General features: G+C 40.1%; 2 protein-coding genes across 3 annotated transcripts in view; both read left to right on the top strand.

Moving 5' to 3' along the window:
- SHC4 (SHC adaptor protein 4) overlaps nt 1-8,562 on the top strand; it is a 133,839-nt gene extending 125,277 nt beyond the window's left edge. Inside the window, exons 11-12 of the mRNA XM_040226474.1 lie at nt 4,375-4,628; nt 5,808-8,562. Coding sequence (XP_040082408.1) covers nt 4,375-4,628; nt 5,808-5,963 — 410 coding nt within the window. The 3' untranslated portion in view covers nt 5,964-8,562. The remainder of the gene's footprint in view (nt 1-4,374; nt 4,629-5,807) is intronic.
- A 7,097-nt stretch (nt 8,563-15,659) lies between these two features.
- CEP152 (centrosomal protein 152) overlaps nt 15,660-22,401 on the top strand; it is a 104,150-nt gene continuing 97,408 nt past the window's right edge. For both annotated transcript variants that reach the window (XM_040226472.1, XM_040226471.1), the window contains exon 1: nt 15,660-15,803. The gene's annotated coding sequence lies outside the window, so the exon portion shown is untranslated. The remainder of the gene's footprint in view (nt 15,804-22,401) is intronic.

Raw genomic sequence — 22,401 nt, 5'->3', positions numbered from 1 at the left:
TAAAGGATTCTGTTGAATTTGTAGATTGCTTTGGGTAGTATGGACATTTAAAAAATATTATTCCGAATTTCTTTCCATTTGTTGATGTCTTCAGTTGTTTTTCATCAATGTCATAGTTTTCAGTGTACAGATCTTTCACTTCCTTGGTTAAATTTATTCTTAAGTATCTTTTTCTTTACGACGTTATTGTAAATGAGGTTGTTTTCCTAATTTCTCTCTATAATAGCTTATTGTATAGTGTGTAGTTCAGTTTAGTTGCTCAGTCGTGTCCGACTCTTTGTCACCCCGTCAACTGCAGCACACCAGGCCTTCCTGTCCATCACCAACTCCTGAAGTTTACCCAAACTCATGTCCATTAAGTCAGTGATGCCATCCAACCATCTCATCCTCTGTCGTCCTCTTCTCCTCCTGCCTTCAATCTTTCCCAGCATCAGGGTCCTTTCAAATGAGTCAGCTCTTTGCATCAGGTGGTCAAAGTATTGGAGTTTCAGCTTCAACATCAGTCCTTCCAATGAATACACAGTACTGGTCTTTAGGATGGACTGGTTGGATCTCCTTGCAGTCCAAGGGACTCTCAAGAGTCTTCTCCAACACCACAATTCAAAAGCATCAATTCTTCTGTGATCAGCTTTTTATAGTCCAACACTCACATCCATACATGACTACTGGAAAAACCATAGCCTTGACTAGATGGACCTTTGTTGACAAAGTAATGTCTCTGCTTTTTAGTACGCTGTCTAGGTTGGTCATAACTTTCCTTCCAAGGAGTAAGTGTCTTTTAGTTTCATGGCTGCAGTCACCATCTGCAGTGATTTTGGAGCTCCCCAAAATAAAGTCAGCCAGTGTTTCCACTATTTCCCCATCTATTTCCCATGAAGTGATGGGACAAGATGCCATGATCTTCGTTTTCTGAATGTTGAGCTTGAAGCCAACTTTTTCATTCTCCTCTTTCACTTTCATCAGGAGGCTCCTTCGTTCTTCACTTTCTGCCATAAGGGTGGTGTCATCTGCATATCTGAGGTTATGGATATTTCTCCCGGCAATGTTGATTCCAGCTTGTGCTTCTTCCAGCCCAGCGTTTCTCATGATGTACTCTGCATTTAAGTTAAATAAGCAGGGTGACAATATACAGCCTTGACGTACTCCTTTTCCTATTTGGAACCAGTCTGTTGTTCCATGTCCAGTTCTAACTGTTGCTTCCTGACCTGCATTCAGGTTTCTCAAGAGGCAGGTCAGGTGGTCTGGTATTGCCATCTTTTTCAGAATTGTCCACAGTTTATTGTGATCCACACAGTCAAAGGCTTTGGCGTAGTCAATAAAGCAGAAACAGATGTTTTTCTGGAACTCTCTTGCTTTTTCCATGATCCAGCGGATATTGGCAATTTGATCTCTGGTTCCTTTTAGTGTATAGAAATGAAACTAATTTTTGTATATTAATTTGTATCCTGTAATTTTACTGAATTTGTTTATTCTAGTAGTTTTATTTCTGGTGGAGTTTTTAATTGTTTTCTGTATATAATGTCACCTGCAAATAAGACAGTTTTACGTCTTCCTTTCTGATTCGGATGTGGTTTTTTTTTGTTGCCTGATTGCTCTGGTTAGGATGTCCAATAATATGTTGAATAAAAGTAGTGAGAATGGGCATCCTTGTTCCTGATCTTATAGGAAAAGCTTTGAGCTTTTTACCATTAAGTATGATGTTAGCTATGGACTTATATGGCCTTTACTATGTTGATGTATGTTGCCTCTATACTGGCTTTGTTGAGAGTTTTTTATCAGAATGGATATTGAATTTTGTCAAATGACTTTTCTGCCTCTATTGAGGTGATCATATGGTTTTTATCTTTCATTTAATGTGGTGTGTCACATTGATTTGTGGATGTTGAACTCTCTTTATACCTGAAATAAATCCCACTTGATTGTTTTAATTTATTGTTGATTTTTGTGTGTTAGTATTTTTTTAGGATTCTTACATCTATATTCATCAGTGATATTGGCCTGTAATTTTCTATTCTTGTGGTGTCCTTGTTTGGTTTTGGTATTAAGAGTAATGCTGGCCTTGTAAAATGAGTTTGGAAATGTCCCTTCCTATTTTTTGGATGGGATTGAGGAGAATTGACATTAATTACTCTTTAAATGTTTAGTAGAATTCGCTAGTGAAGCCATCTGGTTGTGGACTCTTTGTTGGATGGTTTTGATTAGTTGTTCAATTTTCTTGCTAGTAATTCCTCTGTTCAAATTTTTTATTTCTTAATGATTCAGGCTTGATGGGTTGTATGTTTTTAGGAATCTATCCATTTTTTTCTAAGTTATCCAATTTGTTGGCATATAATTGTTTAGAGTAGTCTCTTATGATCCTTTGTATTTGAGTGGTATCACTTTTATCCTTTTTCTTTTATAACTTTTAGAAAAGTTATATTTTTAACAAATGTTTGGATGATTGAAATTGTAATAATTTGGGAAACTATGTTAGGAAAATAATGTCCGTATCCTCAGGCTGACCCATGATCTATTGCCTCTTTTCAAGATGATATAATGTCTGTTTTTCTTTTGTTTTGTCCTTGTCCGAGAGCACTCCACAATCTCAGAATAAACCAAAGCCATCATGCACTAAGATGTGTGCGCCTAAACACTCATACAAACAAACACCCAGCTACTCATCAGAAGTTCTCTATTATGCCTGAAAGCAGGCAATGCTAAGGCCAACTACAAATATTATTCATCAAATCTGGACACATTCCTTCAGCCTTTTTTCTGCTAACAATAGATAGAGCCTGATTGTTTGTAGAGAAGAATATCTTTAGCCATTAGATACAGACTAAAGACATTTTCAAAAAGATACATTCGTGAATACTGTGTTGAAATTGTGATATGCAGAGAGATGTTCTTCAGTAGAGAAAAACCTATAATGTATTAACAGGAGACTGGATTATGTCCGCAGGGCACTTGTCTTGTGTAACTGGTAAAACTTAAAGTCAAGAGGATTTCTCATTTGTGAGACCCTTGCGTAAGGGTATATAAACATTCCTTTGAATTTATAAAGAGAAATCTGGCTTCTATGCGAAAGATCCTTTGCACTTAAAAAGACAAAATCTGATTTCTGTGGTTATTTTCCTAGTAAATTTACTATATTAAACATACAACTTTTGGGAATTCCCTGGAAGTCCAGTGGTTAGGACTCTGCCCTTCCACTGCAGGGGGCCTGGGTTTGATTAAGGTCAGGGAACTAAGATCTTACATGCTGTGCAGCATGGCCAACAAAATAAACAGACAATTTTTATCTGGATTCAGACCTAAGAATTTTGTGTTATTGCTTCTGGAGATGTATGTCATCCTGATGGCCTTGCTATCTACTTAGAGACCTTTCTAGAGTGGTTGGACCAGTTTTGAAAATGAAAAGATTTGCTCACCTAAACCAAGGGTCTTACAGTGTGGTGATTAAGAATCTGGGCTCTGATGATAGATCTCATTTCAAATCCCAGATCTACAACATATTAGCAGTGTGACTTTGGGTAAGTCATTTAAACTTTTTAAAGATCCATTTCCTTCCTGTCTGATTTTGAGGATAATATACGTAAAGCACCGAGCAGTATCTATCATACTTACTAAATGGGAACTACGTAATAGTTGTTATTACTGTGAGTACCAGTAATACTGTAACGGGCTACCTGAACATGCCTTCTTAATCCCCCGGGCTCTCAACTTTGGATAACATTTATTCTGTAGAGCCATGGGGCCTTGCCTCAGACCATACCTCCCTGATGTTTTACCTTCTTCTACTTGATCAATTCTTCTTTGTCCAGGCAGGTGAATTACAAAAACAGCAGAGTGGTCATTTAATAGGAATGCTGTGAGCTTTAGCATAGCTTTAAAGTTTAGGGACAGAAGCATCTCAGAAACACATTGGTAATTTGGATTAAAGGAAAAAGCTAGATGCTAAAAGTGGGCATAGCTCAAGTTACTGTAGGCATTTTCAAAGCATCTGGGAATGTTTAAGAAGTTATCTATAATCCAGGTACAGCATAAACCTCTTTCTCCTTAACCTACAGCCCTTGGGACATAAAGAGCCTCTCTCTGCACTTATGAAAGCAGTTCTCCTGAGTCAGTCCCATTTCTCATTTGAAAGGAAAACTCCTGCACCTGGGCAAGCCTTTCCCTGTAACAGAAGCCAAAGGCAATGTTTGGATCTACCATTAAATTAGAGCCCATTGGAAGTTCTGGAAACAAAAACCCCAATTGTTCTAGAAATAGCACTGTTTAAAAAGTACCTGGCACACAGTAGGGCCTCGAGTTATATTTTCTGAATGAATGAATGACTGAATGAAAGGATGGATGAGGAGGTAACTTGGTGGTATCTCTGTTTTTTGACTTCAGCAGCACCAGAAACTGTTCAGCCAGGTGCCACGGCCCAGCCTGCCAGCTCACATTCTTTGCCACACATTAAGCAGCAGCTGCGGAATGAAGACTGCTACCATGGCAAGCTGAGCAGGAAAGCGGCAGAGAGCCTTTTGTTGAAGGATGGGGACTTTTTAGTTCGAGAGAGTGCAACATCTCCTGGCCAGTATGTGCTGAGTGGGCTACAGGGAGGCCAGGCAAAACATCTTCTCCTGGTGGATCCTGAAGGCAAGGTATCATTGACCCACACTACAGTTTCACAGTCTTGTGACTCAGGTTGCCCTGAATGATAGGTCTAACACCTGATACTGAAGAGTGTTTAAGGTTAAGGGTTTACTTTGTCTTGAACGCTCCAGCTGGAGCAGGAAGTGGTAGATAGAGGCTAGTGGAGGAGTTTGAGTGGGAGTCACCCTAGCGGATCACTTAAAGGGCAGCCTCTTTCTGCCCTTCTTAATGCAGTTCAGTGAATTAAATGAATACCTACTGCATAGAAGTTTAGGGATTCACAGTTAACTTGCTGAGTATCACACAGAGACTTTACTTTCGGGGTGCTTGTAATTTCATAAAACACATGCTTAAATAATTAAGAGTGAATAGCATAAGAATAGTTCAGCCAAAGCATTATGGTATTTCTCAGGATAGAGGGGGTGCTTTGGTTGAGGCTGACTGAAAAGGCTTTTTTGCAGGGTCTGACATGTACGATGAACCTTGAAAGAGGCCAGACATTTTAAAGGTGGACATTTGGAGCATAGGGAAGGATCACAGGGGCAAACAGAGCAGTAGAATAATATTAAACCAAAAGAGGTATGGCTAGAGCAGAGGGTGCCTGTAGACAGAAATGAGCCAGGACAAGAAAAATGAACAAAATAGTAAGTCCTTCTCTATAAACAATTACTTTAAACATAAATGGATTAAATTTCCCAAACAAAAGATGCAGAATAGCTGGATGGATAGCTGAATAGACAAGATCCAACTATATGTATGCTATTTATAGGAGACTCAATTTAGATTTAAGGACACATATAGGCTGAAAGTGAAAAGATGAATAAAGATATGCTATGCTAACCCAAAGACAGCAGAGGTGGTCATACTTTTATGACGCAAATATTTATACAAATAGGGACATGATAGACTGTATCAGAAAGTAACATGGCAAAGAAGTTGGTTGCAAATTTGGATTAGGTGACAAGTGTTTACCATTTTCCTAACTGGGAATGACAGTTTCTTTAAAAAGATAATTGGGAATGAGAAAATAGTTTACTAAAGGATACAGAATTGAAAAGAACCTTTACTTTTCTTTGTTCAGCCAGTTATCTCATTCAAGGATATGTCTGTTTTTACCCTGTGGTTGTTTATCCCTTTCAGAAGAACTGTTATGATTTTGCCTAATACATTTGTATTTCCTTTTCAAGGTGCGGACCAAGGATCATGTATTTGATAATGTTGGCCACCTTATCAGATATCACATGGATAATAGTTTGCCAATCATCTCTTCTGGAAGTGAAGTAAGCCTTAAACAACCCGTGAGAAAAGATAATAATCCAGGACTTTTGCATTCCAACAAATGACCATTTGGGAGTACCATCACACTGATGCTTCAGGAAAGTTCACTTTGTATTAGGACACAAAGATAACTCCAATTTGGTTTCTAGGTACATTAGAGCACAAACTGTAAAGTGTATCTTTCTGAGACCATCATGGACTAGGTCCTTTATAAAACAAAGAACTAACAAAAGTTGATCTTCAGAGAGTGAAAATCAGAAAAGGGGAAGAGGATGTGTCCATTTGAAAAGAAATTATACATATGCACGGATGTCACTTTGTAAGGCCATATTGTGTTGATAACAAGCTAAAAGCACAATTAAATTTTACATGCTAAAGACAACTTGAATGAACTGCTGGGGCAGTGGTACGTGCCTTTCAACTTGATAATTTGGGGACATTTTCATATTGGGGAAGTAAGTTCCAAATGTCTTCATATTCTATAACTATAGAACCATTTGCCAAAAGAGTTTTTCCTTGTTATAAAAATCAGAAGCAATTTGCTTAATAGTTACTGACTTTATTTTCTATTTAGCAGCATTTTCACTGCAATGTTAAAATAAATTTGACATTGAATTTGGACTATGTCTATGCCAGTGGAATCAAATGAAAGGCCACTGAAAGCACTGGTCTGTTTCATTGGCCTGTCCCATTTGCTAGTTAAAAGGTTGGAGCCCAGATTCTTTGGCCTAGTATTTCTCAATCTTTGCTATTTGGACTGTTTGCATGTAACATATGACAAGCTAAAGAAGCCAAATGTATCAGTCATTTCTGGTTTCATTGCATTTCTCCCTTCTTCCCTCTCCCCCTCACTCCCCCGACTCCCCAAAAGAGCTCATGACTGCATGGATTTTAAAAAATAACAAACCAGTTCTTCATGGTCAGTCTCCATATTGGTTTTATTCTTATTTAAAGTACTGAATTTATTTTAAAGTATGGGGAAATATCCCCTTGATTGGCAGTGACTGACTCATAGTCCCTCATCTACATGTATGACCAGACAAAATGTACCAGGGAGAAAACACTGAATGAAAAAGTTGAAAGGTTTGCCACATGTTGGCCCACTTGGTAAACTGATGAGGTAATGAACCATTGTGTAGGTTAAAGCACTGGACTTGGTCTCAGTATGACCTTGAGCAAGTTGCTGAATCCAGATTCCTTGTCTATAAAATGAGGGAGCTGGACTAGGTAAATTCAGAGGTCCATTTTAGCCCTACCATAATATGAATTTATAAAAAGCAAATTCTCCCTTTATTGGACGTTAATGTTGATAACCAGTCTGTATAATTAATCTGGAAACCAGTTTTTTTGCTTTAGTCTGTGTCTGTACTCACTGAGTTCACCATTCAGATAGCAGAGATCTGCAGCCTTTCAGTTAAAAACATTAGAACTTTGGAAAAATGTAAGTAGTGGTGGTAGAAGTAGATTTGGTTATTTTGAGTAGCAGAAAACAGCTTTGCATATAGAGATATGGCCATTACTTTTTTTTATCATGAGTTATCTGGACAATTGCCTTAATTCCACTTCACTTTGGCTATGTAGATAAATCTTTGCAATTGTGAAATATTTGCTAAATTTTAAATAAAATATGAGAAACTTCTTTTGGATAGAAATCATCAGAAATCAAGCACACTGAACTCTAATTATGTGAAGGTTTATGCCCTTAGTTTACTTACACTGTCATTGCCTTCTTCTATATGTCATTTATAAATAATGTATTTTCCCTCAATTTTGCATACATTATAATTCTTGATTATTTGTTCTCGTAAAGGGAATCAGCATGGGTATAAATCAGTGAAATCTGTGGGTGATCTAATTATCTTAACAGGGTTGTGGTCTCATTCTGGTTGAGCAGAGTGGTAACTGGGTTGGATGGCAGGAAAGAGTTCTTGATGCTATTAGATGCAAAGAGTATGCCTGATGTGAGGGGTACACATAGATGATCAGTATTTGACTATAATGGTATAAGTAGTTAAATGGGCAAATACTGTACTTACAGCAACAGGCACAGTTAAAAGAAAATGAAACAACAAAAGGATTGCATGCTATTTCAATGTCACATTCTGATCTTCGTCTGTCTTAAGGCAGAAATCCATTTGCATATATCTGTAAACAACTTTTCAAAAAAATAAATGATAACTGCTTTATGACAATTGACAGAATATGTCTGATGTTTGGGATTTGGAAAATTTATTGTTTGTAGAATGTGTCAGGGACCTGACAGGAAACAGATGGCTCACTTAAATTGGGTAACTGGAGAAAAGTTTAATAAAGGGACTATTTACAAAGGTCTGGGCAGAGTATGGGAAACCACAAGGGAGGAGGCAGTGCTCTTCAGCCAGTGGAGGAATAACGGGAGGGAGCAGTAACAGAATCTGCAGAGAGAGTCCTGTGAAAGGGCTGCCTATTAGGAGCTGTGGCCTACAGAGGAGGGGCTCTTAACCAGCCCTGGGGACTCCACTGGGAGGAAGCTAAGGGGCATTCTACTCTCTGGGCAAAGGATAGCCTTTCAGCAAATGATGCTGGAGCAATGGTACATGTGTAGGCGTAAGAAAGAACCTCACACTTTATGTAAGTATTAACTCATATGGATTATGGACTTAAATTTAAAATGTAAAACCATGATAACTTCAGGATATGAGTCCTTAGACATGATCCATTAAAGGGAAAACTGTTATGTTACACTTCATCAAAAGTACAGATTTTTGCTATATGAAAGCTCTGTTAAGAGGATAAAGGACAAGCTATGGACTGGGAGGAAATATTTGCAAACCACATATCTAGAATGCATTAAACAAAAAAACCTCAAAATCAACAGTAAAAATTCTAATTAGAAAATGGGCAAAAAAATGCATCGACATTTCACTGAAGATACACAGATGACAAGAAGCATGTGAAGTTGCCTTATTTCAGTTGGGCTCATCAAAGCTAGGCTTCAACAGTACGTGAATTTAGAACTTCCAGATGTACCTTAGCTAGTAGGGAAATGCGAATTAAAATCACAATAAGATCTTACTACACACATAACAAAATGAGTAAATGAAAAATAATGACAGCACCGTGTTGGCTAGGATGAAAAGAAAGTAGATCACGTGTGCATTCCTGGTGAGAATGTAAAATAGTACAGCCACTTTGGAAAGCAGTTTGTTAGTTTATTAAAAAACTAAACATGGAACTTACATTCAACCCAATAAATTGTACTCCACGGCATTGGTCATACATAAATAAAAACTTATGGTCACACAAAAATTTGTACAGGGATGTTCATAGTAGCTTTGTTTTTAATGACCTACAACGGGAAAAGTCCCAGATGGTTCTTTAATGTATGAATATTACACAGACTGTCATCCATGGAACAATACTCAATAGTGAAAAGGAATGAGATACTGATACACATAACTACTTAGATCTGCAGAGATTTAGGCAGAGCAAGAAAAAACTAATCCTCAAAAGTTAAGTACCATAGAGTTACATTTACATAACATTCTTGAAATGTTTTTATAAAAGTATAGAAATAGAGTCAGTGGGAAAGAGGGTAGTGGGCACAGTTGGAAAAGGCAACATGAGGGATCCTTGTGTGATGGAATTGTTTTGAATCTTGACTGTAACAGTGTGGATACCTTGGCTGTCTTATTATACTACTGTTTTGTGAGATATTATCATTGGTGGAAGCTGGATAAAGCTTATAGGAGATCTCCCTGTATTATTTCTTACAATTGCATATGATTCTATGATTTTATCAAAATAAAAATTTAAGTAAAAAAGTTTGGGAGTAAAAGATATGGCAAGAGATTGTAGGAAGATTGCCACTTTAACCCTTGGCCAATTCACTGAATATACTGAATCCATAGAACATAGTGGTTGGATCATCTTGGTAGTCCTAGGTCCCATTTGACTGGGAGGGGTCATTTGGCTGAGCTGCATGAGACTACCTCCATTTCTTACTCAAATGTAAATGTTTGATGTCTTCTCCAGAGACACATTAATAAGATCAAAGAATGGCAAACATAGACTGTCCAGAACCCCTTGGATCTTTTGAGCCATTTCTGTGTGTTTTGCTCCTAACTGCCTGCACAAGTGACTCTGTTCATTCTAAGGACAACTTCAGGCTAGGCGAGCTGCTTTGAGTTACCCAGAGCCAGAAGTGCCTGTGGGCTTCCTCTTCCCTTCCCTGGTACAGGAGCAGAAAAACTCAGCCCATTACCCAATCCTGATTACATGCTAGAGCTCCCTAGGGGGTCAGGCTGGGCCAAGCACTACTCCTGAAAGCACACCTCTGCCTGGCTTCTTCCCCTTCCCTGTCCAGCTTCCTCAGTCCCTAACCACTTTCTCTGGGAAACCCTTCCTTAGTAAATCATTTGCACTCAAATTTTCATCCCAAAGTGTACTTCTGGGAACCTGACCTAAGATAGAAGCATATCAAATAACTTTAACTTTGTATTCCATTACTGGACAATAATATCTGCTCAAATACATTAACATTTTAAATAAATCCTATAATTTCTTATAAATGGTATCATTATGTTGCATTTTGTTAATATCTGTTGAACTTGTTATGTAGGCATATAAAACACCACTTTTATAATCTTGTTTTCCTACTTCTTTTTAATCTACAAGTTCTGAGTGGGCATGAAACTCAGGGGAACACTGTTCAAACTCTATATGACCCAAGCTTGCTCAAGTCAAAAGATATTTTAAGGTTCAGATTATCACAGAACCAAGGAAAAGATGAACTGTCAGGCTTCACAAAGTACAGGAACCAGGCAGATCCATGGCTCTGAGTGGCAGAAATTCATGATCATCAGTCTGAGTTTGCACTATATACGTGACACAGCTATGGAAGTAGTATATTTCCCGTAACATACAGAAAGTGTAATAAAAATCTGCTTCTCTTCTTTAGGGTTAAAAACTTGACTCAGTTTCATGGAATTTTATTTCTGTTGTCTGGGAAGGAAATATGATTGGCTACTCTTGGGTCTGGTGCTCACCTTTGACCCAGTCAGGTATGGCCAGGTCTTGGAGTGGTGGGGAGGTAATAGTGGCTGAGGGCAGGTGTAGATTCTGTGATAAGCTGCTTAATAAGGAAAGATTCAGTTCAGTTCAGTTGCTCAGTCGTGTCCGACTCTGAGACCCCATGATCGCAGCATGCCCGGGCCTCCCTGTCCATCACCAACTCCCAGAGTTCACTCAGACTCATGTCCATTGAGTCCGTGATGCCATCCAGCCATCTCATCCTCGGTCGTCCCCTTCTCCTCCTGTCCCCAATCCCTCCCAGCATCAGAGTCTTTTCCAATGAATCAGCTGTTCGCCTGAGGTGGCCAAAGTACTGGAGGTTTCAGCTTTAGCATCATTCCTTTCAAAGAAATCCCAGGGCTGATCTCCTTCAGAATGGACTGGTTGGATCTCCTTGCAGTCCAAGGAGCTCTCAAGAGTCTTCTCCAACACCACAGCTCAAAAGCATCAATTCTTCGGCACTCAGCTTTCTTCCCAGTCCAACCCTCAACATCCATACATGACCACTGGAAAAACCATAGCCTTGACTAGATGGACCTTTGTTGGCAAAGTAATGTCTCTGCTTTTGAATATGCTATCTAGGTTGGTCATAACTTTCCTTCCAAGGAGTAAGCATCTTTTAATTTCATGGCTGCAGTCACCATCTGCAGTGATTTTGGAGCCCCCCAAAATAAAGTGTGACACTGTTTCCACTGTTTCCCCATCTATTTGCCATGAAGTGATGGGACCAGATGCCATGATCTTCATTTTCTGAATGTGAAAGATTAATGGATGCTCAAAAAATACTCTTGAATATATAATACTACAAATAAAAATCTGATATTCCTCAAATAACCCTGTTGAATAGTGTTTCTACATTTAAAAAGCTCTTTCACACAATCTTATTTCACCCTTGTTACAGTTCTGCAAAGTAGATATTATCACTTCTGATCTCAAATAAGACTTTTGAGGCATAGAAGGATTAAATAGTGGACAAAAGCTAGTAGGTAGGAGAACTGAAACTTGAACTTGGATCTTCTTTCATTTCAATGCTCTTTTGAGGACAGTACTTCTTATTACAGGATGACCTGATAGCTCTGACACCAAAGAGAAGGTAGGAAACAGGAAGGAATGATGGCTTAGCTGCACCTTCCTAAATGATCTGAATCAGAGGGACCACATCACAACAGTCATTTCCCCTTGAAATGTAAAGAAGTTTGGTAGAGATAGTTCCTCCCAGCTCATAGGTATGTCAAAATGCAAGGCATTTGACCCAACATTTGACCCCAAACATCCAACATTCTATAAATAATCTTTGAACCATTCAAGGCCCCTGGAACTTTTTCCTCTCTTTCTTTGCATTTGTCTTTATCACCCCAGAATGCTTCTGTGTGCTTGTGTTTCTCTGGACATGTTAAATGCATTCCTTGTGCCTTACTACACCTTATCACTGAAGCATGCCTTTTTTATTTGTCCACACTTTACACTCTTCTTTTGGCTATCTTATTTCAGCCTATTTCTCCAGTCTTACCTTTAAATACAAGAATCTTTTATTTGTACTGACTACCAGGAGTTGGTGATGGACAGGGAGGCCTGGCTGGCGTGCTGTGGCACATGGGGTCGCAAAGAGTTGGACACGACTGAGCAACTGAACTGAACCCTTTCTATTGCAACCACTTTTGTTAATCAACTTGCCTGTTAACTCTTCCTCTTATTCCAGGAAATTTCCCTGAGAGATCCTTTCTTATATGCTTACTTTTCCCCAGAATTAGTACTATCTACTCATCCTGCATGTAGTAAACTACTTTTTGTGTGTGTGTTATCACTGGTCTTTTTATGTAAGCATCTTGCACCTCAGAGTATGGAGCAGGGCTGGGGTCATGTCTCCCACTTTATATTCAAGCACCTAGACCAGGAATTAAGCATGATAGAGAGTCAGGAAAATAGTGCTGATTATAATATGTCCATGCACGTGTCCGTGCTAAGTTGCCTCATTCGTATCTGACTCTGTGTGACCCTTTGGACCACAGTCCACCAGTCTCCTCTGTCCATGGGGTTTTCTAGGCAGGTATATTGGAGTGGGTTGCCATGCTCTCCTTCAGGGGATCTTCCTGACCCAGGGTTCCAACCTTCATCTCTTAATGACTCTGGCATTGGCAGGTGGGTTCTTTACCGCTAGTGCCTCCTGGGAAGCCCATAATATGTCCATAACGCCACTCAAATCCATTTTTAGAGGCAAAGGGCTCTGACATTCCTTGTTTTTCATCTTTTGTCATTTAAGTGCGTAAGTTTCACTTTTATATATAGTGATGAGATCTGGATTTCGGGATAAAGGAGTTGGATTCAAATTCTGTCTCTGTTTCACATGAACTGTGTAACCTTGAACAAGTCACTTAATTATTATTATTTTTTTGGTCAGCTTCTTCTACTGTTAAACGGTATCCTAAAACCTATACTAGGATAATAAACACTGTCCCTGCATGTGCTTCCTCTCCCTTAACATGTTTTTTTTTTTTCCTTTCCATCTAAGAAATAGCTATTTATGGATAGGGATCACTTAGCACTCTTGCTGTAACATTTCATTTTAACCCTTAACTTGGGACATTACAAGCACCTTGCTGATGGACTGTGGTGAGATGTGGAAAGCCCATAAGCCTAGTTCTTACACACCTTGGCTCAGATTTCAACAACTGCCATTTACCTGAATGCCTTGTATTTGCTTTTTCTGAAACAAAAAGCCTTCATTTTATTTGTTCATTCATTTACTCATTAATCAAATTTATTTTGATTGCCTATCAGGGGCCACAAAGCAAAGTAGTGCCTTTAGATATTGTTGGACTTAGTGAAACAATCACATAGCAACTGACTCTAGTAGACAGTAAGGATTATAGTAAGAGATGTACACAGTGTGCAGAGTGGAGAAAGATCATTTCTACCGAGGAAGGGAAGCATGTGTCATGAAAGACTTCAGAAGAGGTACTCCTCTATCTTGAAGACTGAGTAGAGGGGGAAGTGGGCAACTCCATCCATGGGATTTTCCAGGCAAGAGTACTGGAGTGGGGTGCTATTGCCTTCTCTGAGTAGAGGTGAAAGAAATAAGCAAAACAATACCACTCTGGGATTCAGGGGCAGCCTGGCCAGAGATTTCACTCACCCATTGCTATGGATTTAGTACCTATTATGTACCAGACCCTTATGCTTGGGTTACAGGGGTCAGTACAAGCATCCGGGGTGGGAGGGTGGAGGTAGCAAGAGGCGGCTAGTCAGGTTATGAGCAACCTTTAACAGTCCTTTTACTCCATACTAGTATATATGGGAAAGGGTTAAAAGGATGTGTGAATCTGCTGCTACTAGCCCCCTCCTTGATAATTCACTGGAACCATTTACCCCAGGAGGTTAGAGAGCTTTACTGCATACTGGGCTGCACGGTCTTAAAAGAACAGGTTAAGAATTGAAAGAGGCACATGTACCCCAGTGTTCATCGCAGCACTGTTTACAATAGCTAGGACACGGAAGCAACCTAGATGTCCATAGGCAGACGAATGGATAAGAAAACTGTGGTATATATACACAATGGAATATTACTCAGCTATGAAAAATAATGCATTTGAATCAGTTCTAATGAGGTGGATGAAACTGAAGCCTACTATACAGAGTGAAGTCAGAAAAACACCAGTACAGTATATTAACACATATATATGGAATTTAGAAAGATGGTTAACAATGACCCCATATGGGAGACAGCAAAAGAGACACAGATGTAAAGAACAGACTTTTGGACTTTGTGGGAGAAGGCAAGGGTGGGATCATTGGATAGAATAACATTGAAACCTGTATATTACCATATATGAATAGATCGCCAGTCCAGGTTCCATGGATGAGACAGGGTGCTCAGGGCTGGTGCACTGGGATGACCCTGAGGGATGGGATGGGGAGGGAGGTGGGGGGGGGTTCAGGATGGGGAACACATGTACACCCATGGATGATTCATGTCAATGTATGGCAAAAACCGCTACAATACTGTAAAGTAATTACCCTCCAATTAAATAAATAACAGAAGAGGTTAACAGGGATACCTGGCGTGCTGCAGAGTTGGACATGACTTGACGACTGAACAACAATATCTAACTGACAAGAACATTCACACTCGAGGAAATTCAGGTAGTAAATAAACGTGGGAAATATGTCATTTCATCAGTAAAGAAACACACATTCAAACAAGACGGGACCTAGTAAGCAAGAAGACTCAGGATGTTAAGGTGATGGGGAAGCAGGCACCCATCACCTTAGAGAATCGGGTAAATGCGAAAATCTCTAAGGTTGGGAAAGTGAGGGATTCTGTGTGTTGCAACTGAGAACTGGAATTCAGGCGTGGGGAGCGTAGCGGGCGCGAGACACTGCACCAGATGGTGAAGTGAAGGGCAAGGAGTTGGAGCGAGACCGGTTTCTCCGCGCCAATGAAGGCCAGGTGCTTGCGCGTTTCTAAGTAACTGATAAGCCCGCCCTAACACTTTCGTAATTGGCTCAGGAATCCACCAATAGGTACACAGGAGGAACTTCCCGCCACCTCTGGCGCCCGCTTTTAAACAGCCGTGTAATATTTGCAACTGCGAGCGGACTTCTCAATCTAGCTTGAAAAAGGCGGAGACTTCCGCTTTTATGCCCCGCCCCGAGCCGGCATAGCCCCGCCCACCAGGCCCGCGTCTAGACTGCAATTGAAGGAAGCGGCTGCTCCTCAATGGCCTCGGGGCTCAGTGGGTTCGGTTGTGAGTAGGAAGACGCTAGAGGGTTAGAGCTGGGGTGAGGTATTTCATAGAAGGTGGTGTTCCTCGGGAGCTTGAGTGTCACCGCTGTGACAGCATCCGCGGCCTCCGGTGAGTTTCGCTTCTTGGCTGGGTTTGGGGCTGGGATAGGAGGATGTGCGGGGTCCTTGGGATCCTGGTTGAGGCTTCCCAGAGGACTGATCTCCCTCCCCAAATCCCGGTGTGGTGGATTGCTTGCGGGTCGCGGGGCTCCGCCTTTGACTTTGAAGTGTTAGCCAGATCTCAAGTTCCTATTTAGGAGTGGCGTTTGGGAAGCATCCTCGCCTCCTCCAGACTGCTAGGGTAACCCCGAGACCCTGCCCTAGGGACCCCCACCGTGGTTACCCGACGCTTTGCCTGGCTCACAGTGGGTGCTCTGTACACGTGTGTTGACCGAGTGCAGGTGACCTGGCAGCCCAAGCCAGAAGCCCCAGGCATCCTGGCCTCTGGTCCTTCGGTCTCGCGGTACCTGTTTGTTGTGCCATAGTTGAAGCCAAACGGAGTTCCTTGGTAAGGACTTGGCTTATTCTTCATTCAGCCTGTGGGTCCCTACTCGCAGCATCCTCTGGGCACCCTGAATGTATTTGTTCAAGCTGTTGTCCTTAGTATTGGACAGAGGTTATTGTCATTAGCCTTTATATCTGTTTTCTTTCCTTACACCAAGTCCTGATAAACTTTGTAATCTTGAACAGTGCTTGCAAGTAATTGTTGAATGAATAGAACAGGCCTCCTAATTAAGCCTAGTATGTTGCAAGTCTGAAACAGACTAATGTTCTTTGGCTGTTTCCATTCTTGAAGCTAGCATATAAGCAAGTAAGTAGCATTTCCTACCCCCTAGGGCAAAGAGTCGGACGTGACTGAGCGACTGAATTGAACTGAGGGCACTTAAGAACCACTTTTGGGGCACTTAGCCTTTTCTGTCTTACAGCCATGAACTTGAGTCTGATTTAACCTGAATTTTGCCATATCCTTCACAAAGAGAGACAATGTATATGCATTTCCTACATGTGAATGCACTCAACTAAATGAGTTGAAATTGAAGCCATAAGAAAAGTACAAGAATTAAAGACATAAAGTGCCAGAGTGATTAAATTAATGAAGGAATAGGATTGGGGGCGGGGGGGCATCTTGAAGAAAGTGTTATTTTTATCCCAGAAAAAGTTGCATTATCTGAAGGAGGGTTTCACACACAGGGCACACTCACCTTTTCTCAGATATACTGAATGCTGTCCGTTTGTTTAACATCTTTTGTAGCTGGCAGAGTTGTATTCATCAGTAACATGTTATATAAAAAACAAAACTAAAATGTATTGATTGACACACACTATAGGGCACTTTCCATATACAGATCTTGTGGATCCTCATAACCAATCTTTGAAATAGTACAGCTTTTATTAAATAAAACCCTATTTTATTAATGAAGAATGGAACCAGTTGTGCAAGTTTGCACAGCTGATAAGCAGGTGAGCCAAAACCAAGCCCAGGTTGTTTTCAGTTCAGTTCAGTTCAGTCGCTCAGTCACGTCTGACACTTTGCAACCCCATGAATCGCAGCACGCCAGGCCTCCCTGTCCATCACCAACTCCTGGAGTTCACTCAGACTCATGTCCATCGAGTCGGTGATGCCATCCAGCCATCTCATCCTCTGTCGTCCCCTTCTCCTCCTGCCCCCAATCCCTCCCAGCATCTGGGTCTTTTCCAATGAGTCAACTCTTCACATGAGGTGGCCAAAATATTGGAGTTTCACTTTTAGCATCAGTCCTTCAAAGAACACCCAGGACTGATCTCCTTTAGGATGGACTGGTTGGATCTCCTTGCAGTCCAAGGGACTCTCAAGAGTCTTCTCCAACACCACAGCTCAAAAGCATCGATTCTTCGGTGCTCAGCTTTCTTCACAGTCCAACTCTCACATCCATACATGACCACTGGAAAAACCATAGCCTTGACTAGATGTACCTTTGTTGGCAAGTAATGTCTCTGGTTTTTAATATGCTGTCTAGGTTGGTCATAACTTTCCTTCCAAGGAGTAAGCGTCTTTTAATTTCATGGCTGCAGTCACCATCTGCAGTGATTCTGGAGCCCAGAAAAATAAAGTCTGACGCTGTTTCCACTGTTTCCCCATCTATTTCCCATGTAGTGATGGGACCAGATGCCATGATCTTCGTTTTCTGAATGTTGAGCTTTAAGCCAACTTTTTCACTCTCCTCTTTCACTTTCATCAAGAGGCTTTTTAGTTCCTCTTCACTTTCTGCCATAAGGGTGGTGTCATCTGCATATTTGAGGTTATTGATATTTCTCCCGGCAGTGTTGATTCCAGCTTGTGCTTCTTCCAGCCCAGCGTTTCTCATGATGTACTCTGCATATAAGTTAAATAAGCAGGGTGACAATATACAGCCTTGACGTACTCCTTTATTAGTGCATAAATATGGAATCTGAAAAAAATTGGTATAATTGATCTTATTTACAAAGCCAAAGTAGAGACACAGATTTAAAGAACAAACCTATGGATACCAAGGGGAAAAGGAGGGGTGGGTGGGATGAATTGGGAGATTGAGACTTGAAATTATGTACATTACTGATACTATGTATAAAATAGATAACTAATGAGAACCTATTGAGTAGCACAGGAAAGGCTACTGAGTGCTCTGTGATGACCTAAATGGGAAGGAAAAAAAAAAAGGAGATAATATCTCATTCACTGATTTAACACTGTAGTTCAGTCAGTTCAGTTGCTCAGTTGTGTCCAGCTCTTTGTGACCCCACAGACTGCAGCACGCCAGGTTTCCCTGTCCATCACCAACTCCCAGAGCCTACTCAAACTCATGTCCATAGAGTCAGTGATGCCATCCAACCACCTCATCCCCTGTCGTCCCCTTCTCCTCCTGCCTTTAATCTTTCCCAGCATCAGGGTCTTTTCCAGTGAGTCAGTTCTTTGCATCAGGTAGCCCAGGTATTGGAGTTTCAGCTTCAGCATCATTCCCTCCAAAGAAATCCCAGGGCTGATCTCCTTCAGAATGGACCGGTTGGATCTCCTTGCAGTCCAAGGGACTCTCAAGAGTCTTCTCCAGCACCACAGTTAAAAGCATCAGTTCTTCGGTGCTCAGCTTCCTTTATAGGCCAACTCTCACATCCATACATGAGTAGTGGAAAAACCATAGCTTTGACTAGACGGACGTTTGTTGGCACAATAATGTGTCTGCTTTTTAACAACTATATTCCAATAAAAAAAATTTAAAAATAGTACAAAAAGTTACTTGTAAAACAAAAATAAGTGTTGGTTGGGTGCCTCATTTCTGGAAAGTGTGCAGGAGATAGATTTTAATAATTCTGCCTTTAGAGTGCCTGTAAGATGAGGCAAAAACAATGCTGCTTTTGCTTTTTAATATTTTATGCAATTAAATATCCATTAATCTTTGTCATTCCAAGGAGGGAAAAGAAAACAACCAGGGACAACAAAATGAGTACTAAATGGGACATAGAACAGTCTTGGTAATAGGTTCAGAAAAGAAGTTATCTAAGAAGAAAATATTAACCAGCTTGCCACTAAAAAAAAAAGTACTGTACACTTACTCTGCATCTTGATTTTTTTTTAATGATTAAAGTATAGAGAAATACTTCATTAATTTTATTAGTGACACATTGTTGCCAAATTTATTCAGAAGTACTTTTGCTAGGGCACATGCTCTTTTTGATATATTGATAGTTTTCAAGATGGTGTCCCCAATTCACACTTTCATCAGCAATTCATGAGGATGCCTGTTTCTTATAAAATAGCCACCACTAAGTGTAATCGAAGTTTTCCAATTTAGTGGTTGAATATCATATTCATCAGTTGTCCATTTTAATCTGAGTTGTTTGATTTCTTTTTTGTCTGTGCTGAGTCTTCGTTGCTGTGCACCAGCTTTCTCTAGTTGCTGGGGCTCCTCTTGTTGCAGAGCGCAGGCTTCGGGAGTTGTGACACATGGGTTTAGTCGCTTGGCAGCATGTGGGATTTTCCTGGACCAGGAATTGAACCCATGTGCCCTGCATTGGCAGGCAGATCCTTATCCACTGTACCACCAGGGAAGTCCTCTTTCTCATTTCTTTGTGAGAATTGTATTTTGGTACTTTGTCTTACATTTTGCAAGTATTTATCTCATTATTATTATTTTATCTTTATATATATATTAACATATTTGACTTGCTAATGATTGTTTTTGCTACATACAATTTTTTTTTTTCTGGTTAAGTTCCTGTCAAGTTTTTCCTCTTTATGGCTTCTGAATTTATTATCCTGTTTTTTTTTTTTTAAAGCAACTTCTTTTATTGTTCTGAATATTAAAGCCTCTGGTAGAAGTAATTAGTATATGATTAATATGCAGAAGAAACACATTAGCTTTTATTTTACATTTTAATTAAAACACTAATTATCTTTTTAGTCACTTTTTTTCAATGCTGAAGTAAGTTTATCAAATATACTTTTATGCCTAAAACAATTTCTTATGGTCTCTGACAGTTTGCGCTTTTCAGAAGGAAAGCTAATTTGTACCTTTTCTTCCCCAGTGGAGAGAGATTTTGTTCTTTCAGATAGTTTCAAAAATTTCTTCTTTATGATATGGTTTGGATTTAAAACACCATTCAAAAAAAGACAGTTGTGTCTTTTACATTTTCTTCACTTGTAAATACCTTGTATAATTCACTGTTATCTATTAACTATTCGAGAAAAAGTAGTTTTGGTTTTTTTTAATAGCTATATTTAGCATCAGGTTCTTGTAAATCTCAATGTTCTTTTTCAATATTCAACAGGAATTGATGGCAGGTTAGTGAAGGGTAAAAAAAAAAAAAAACAAAAAAACCCCCTCCTTTTACCTAATAAAAGAGAAGTTAATCCATATTTTGTGTTCTGGCTTTAAGTATAAAATTCAGGAAAAGGTGGACAATATCATAAAAATTAGAAGCAGGAAAGGTTATATCTGTCTGGACAATTCGGTCTTTAAGGTCCAGCTTAACTACATTTCTTTTAAGGTGCCAGGATTTAAAGGGGGTTGTACTTTCATTATCTGTTATCTATAATATTTCATTATCTGTTATCGATAATATTTCTACTGTCTTTAGTGAACTTGATGTTCAGCTGAAGTAGTGAAAAATCCCTAGAGACGTGAGCGTGTGTGCGTGTTTTCCCTTTAGCGCTTCAGCTACATTCTAGCCTCTTCGCCATATTCAGGTCACCATCTTCTGCTGTATACAGAGGGTTCTTGTAGCTGTGGAGTGGAGACAGGGCTTAGATTCCCCAAGTGTCTGTTTTCCCTCTCAGTGAAGAAGGGTGCGTGTCCCTTCCTCTGTGTTGCCCTGGCACAGGAGCATGTCTGGTCTAAGAAGCAGAGGCTGGAAGGGTTTGTTGACATGAGGAGTTTGAATTCCTAAAGCTGAAATGAATGTGGTGGTTGTAGGGACCAGAGAGGAGAGGAGTAAAGAAGTTGAACCACAAATTAGAACTTGGCCAAGAAACACAATTCAGTCCTTGAAAAACAAACAAAATTTGGCTTACGGGAATTATCAGCATTGACATTTGTATTTGTGTTCATGTGTAAAATCATATTTCATCTATTCTAATATGCACATTTTCTTTTCACGTTTTTTTTAAAGGCTGCTCCCCACGGCTGACAGGATCTTAGTTCCTTGACCAGGAATTGAACCGAGGTCACAGCAGTGAAAGCACTGAGTCCTCACCCCTGGACTGCCAGGGAGTTCCCTTTTATTCACATTTTAACATCTGTAAAGTTGGACCTCATTTTAAAATTAACGATTTGTCATAATTTAATTGGCCACATATTTTTCTTAGCAGTACAAATGAAACTGTGTTATACAATCAAGGGCACCTTTAATCTGCTGAAGTGGAATAGCTTTTGCTGTAGAGCTACATGAAAGTAGCTTACGTGGCTTACATAAAAGTTTGTGATCTTAGTCCTTAACTGTTAACATGCAGGAGCTAAGTTCTTCATGGTAAAATGTGTTTGGATTGCCAGGTCTGTGCTTCGCATCTCACTTTCAATTTAGTGACAGTTTAGAGGCTGAAAAGTGCAGTCCATGAGCTGTGGCCCAGGCTCACATCAAAGTGCATTTCACTGGCACACACACGAGCGGACTGAATAGAGGGCAGTATTAGGCCGTGTAATTGATGGCGCCTGCCTCCTCTTTTGTCAGGATTCTTCGGAGCTTTGAAATCCTGGGTAGGTTCTGTGGACTGTCAGGATTCCTAAGTATTATTTAAATCATCAGCCGTCTTTTGACCATAAGTACTTGAAAACCCATCTCCTGCTGCCACAGCAGGGACCATTCTCCAGGGAACACGTGCTGTTGCTTTTGGACAGTGGTATAGCTGTACATTCTTCACTCATGTTTTTCCTGAGTGCTTTTTGCTAGAACCTGATTTGATCAAGCTTAAGAGCTGGAATCAAGATTGCTGGGAGAAATATCAATAACCTCAGATATGCAGATGACACCACCTTTATGGCAGAAAGTGAAGAGGAACTAAAAAGCCTCTTGATGAGAGTGAAAGAGGAGAGTGAAAAAGTTGGCTTAAAGCTCAACATTCAGAAAATGAAGATCATGGCATCCAGTCCCATCACTTCATGGGAAATAGATGGGGAAATAGTGGAAACAGGGTCAGACTTTATTTTTCTGGGCTCCAG

Source organism: Oryx dammah, unplaced genomic scaffold (genome assembly GCF_014754425.2).
Source record: "Oryx dammah isolate SB20612 unplaced genomic scaffold, SCBI_Odam_1.1 HiC_scaffold_26, whole genome shotgun sequence".
Lineage (NCBI taxonomy): Eukaryota > Metazoa > Chordata > Mammalia > Artiodactyla > Bovidae > Oryx > Oryx dammah.
The sequence above is the reverse complement of the archived record's forward strand: the minus strand, read 5'-3'. Positions and strand labels throughout refer to the sequence as shown.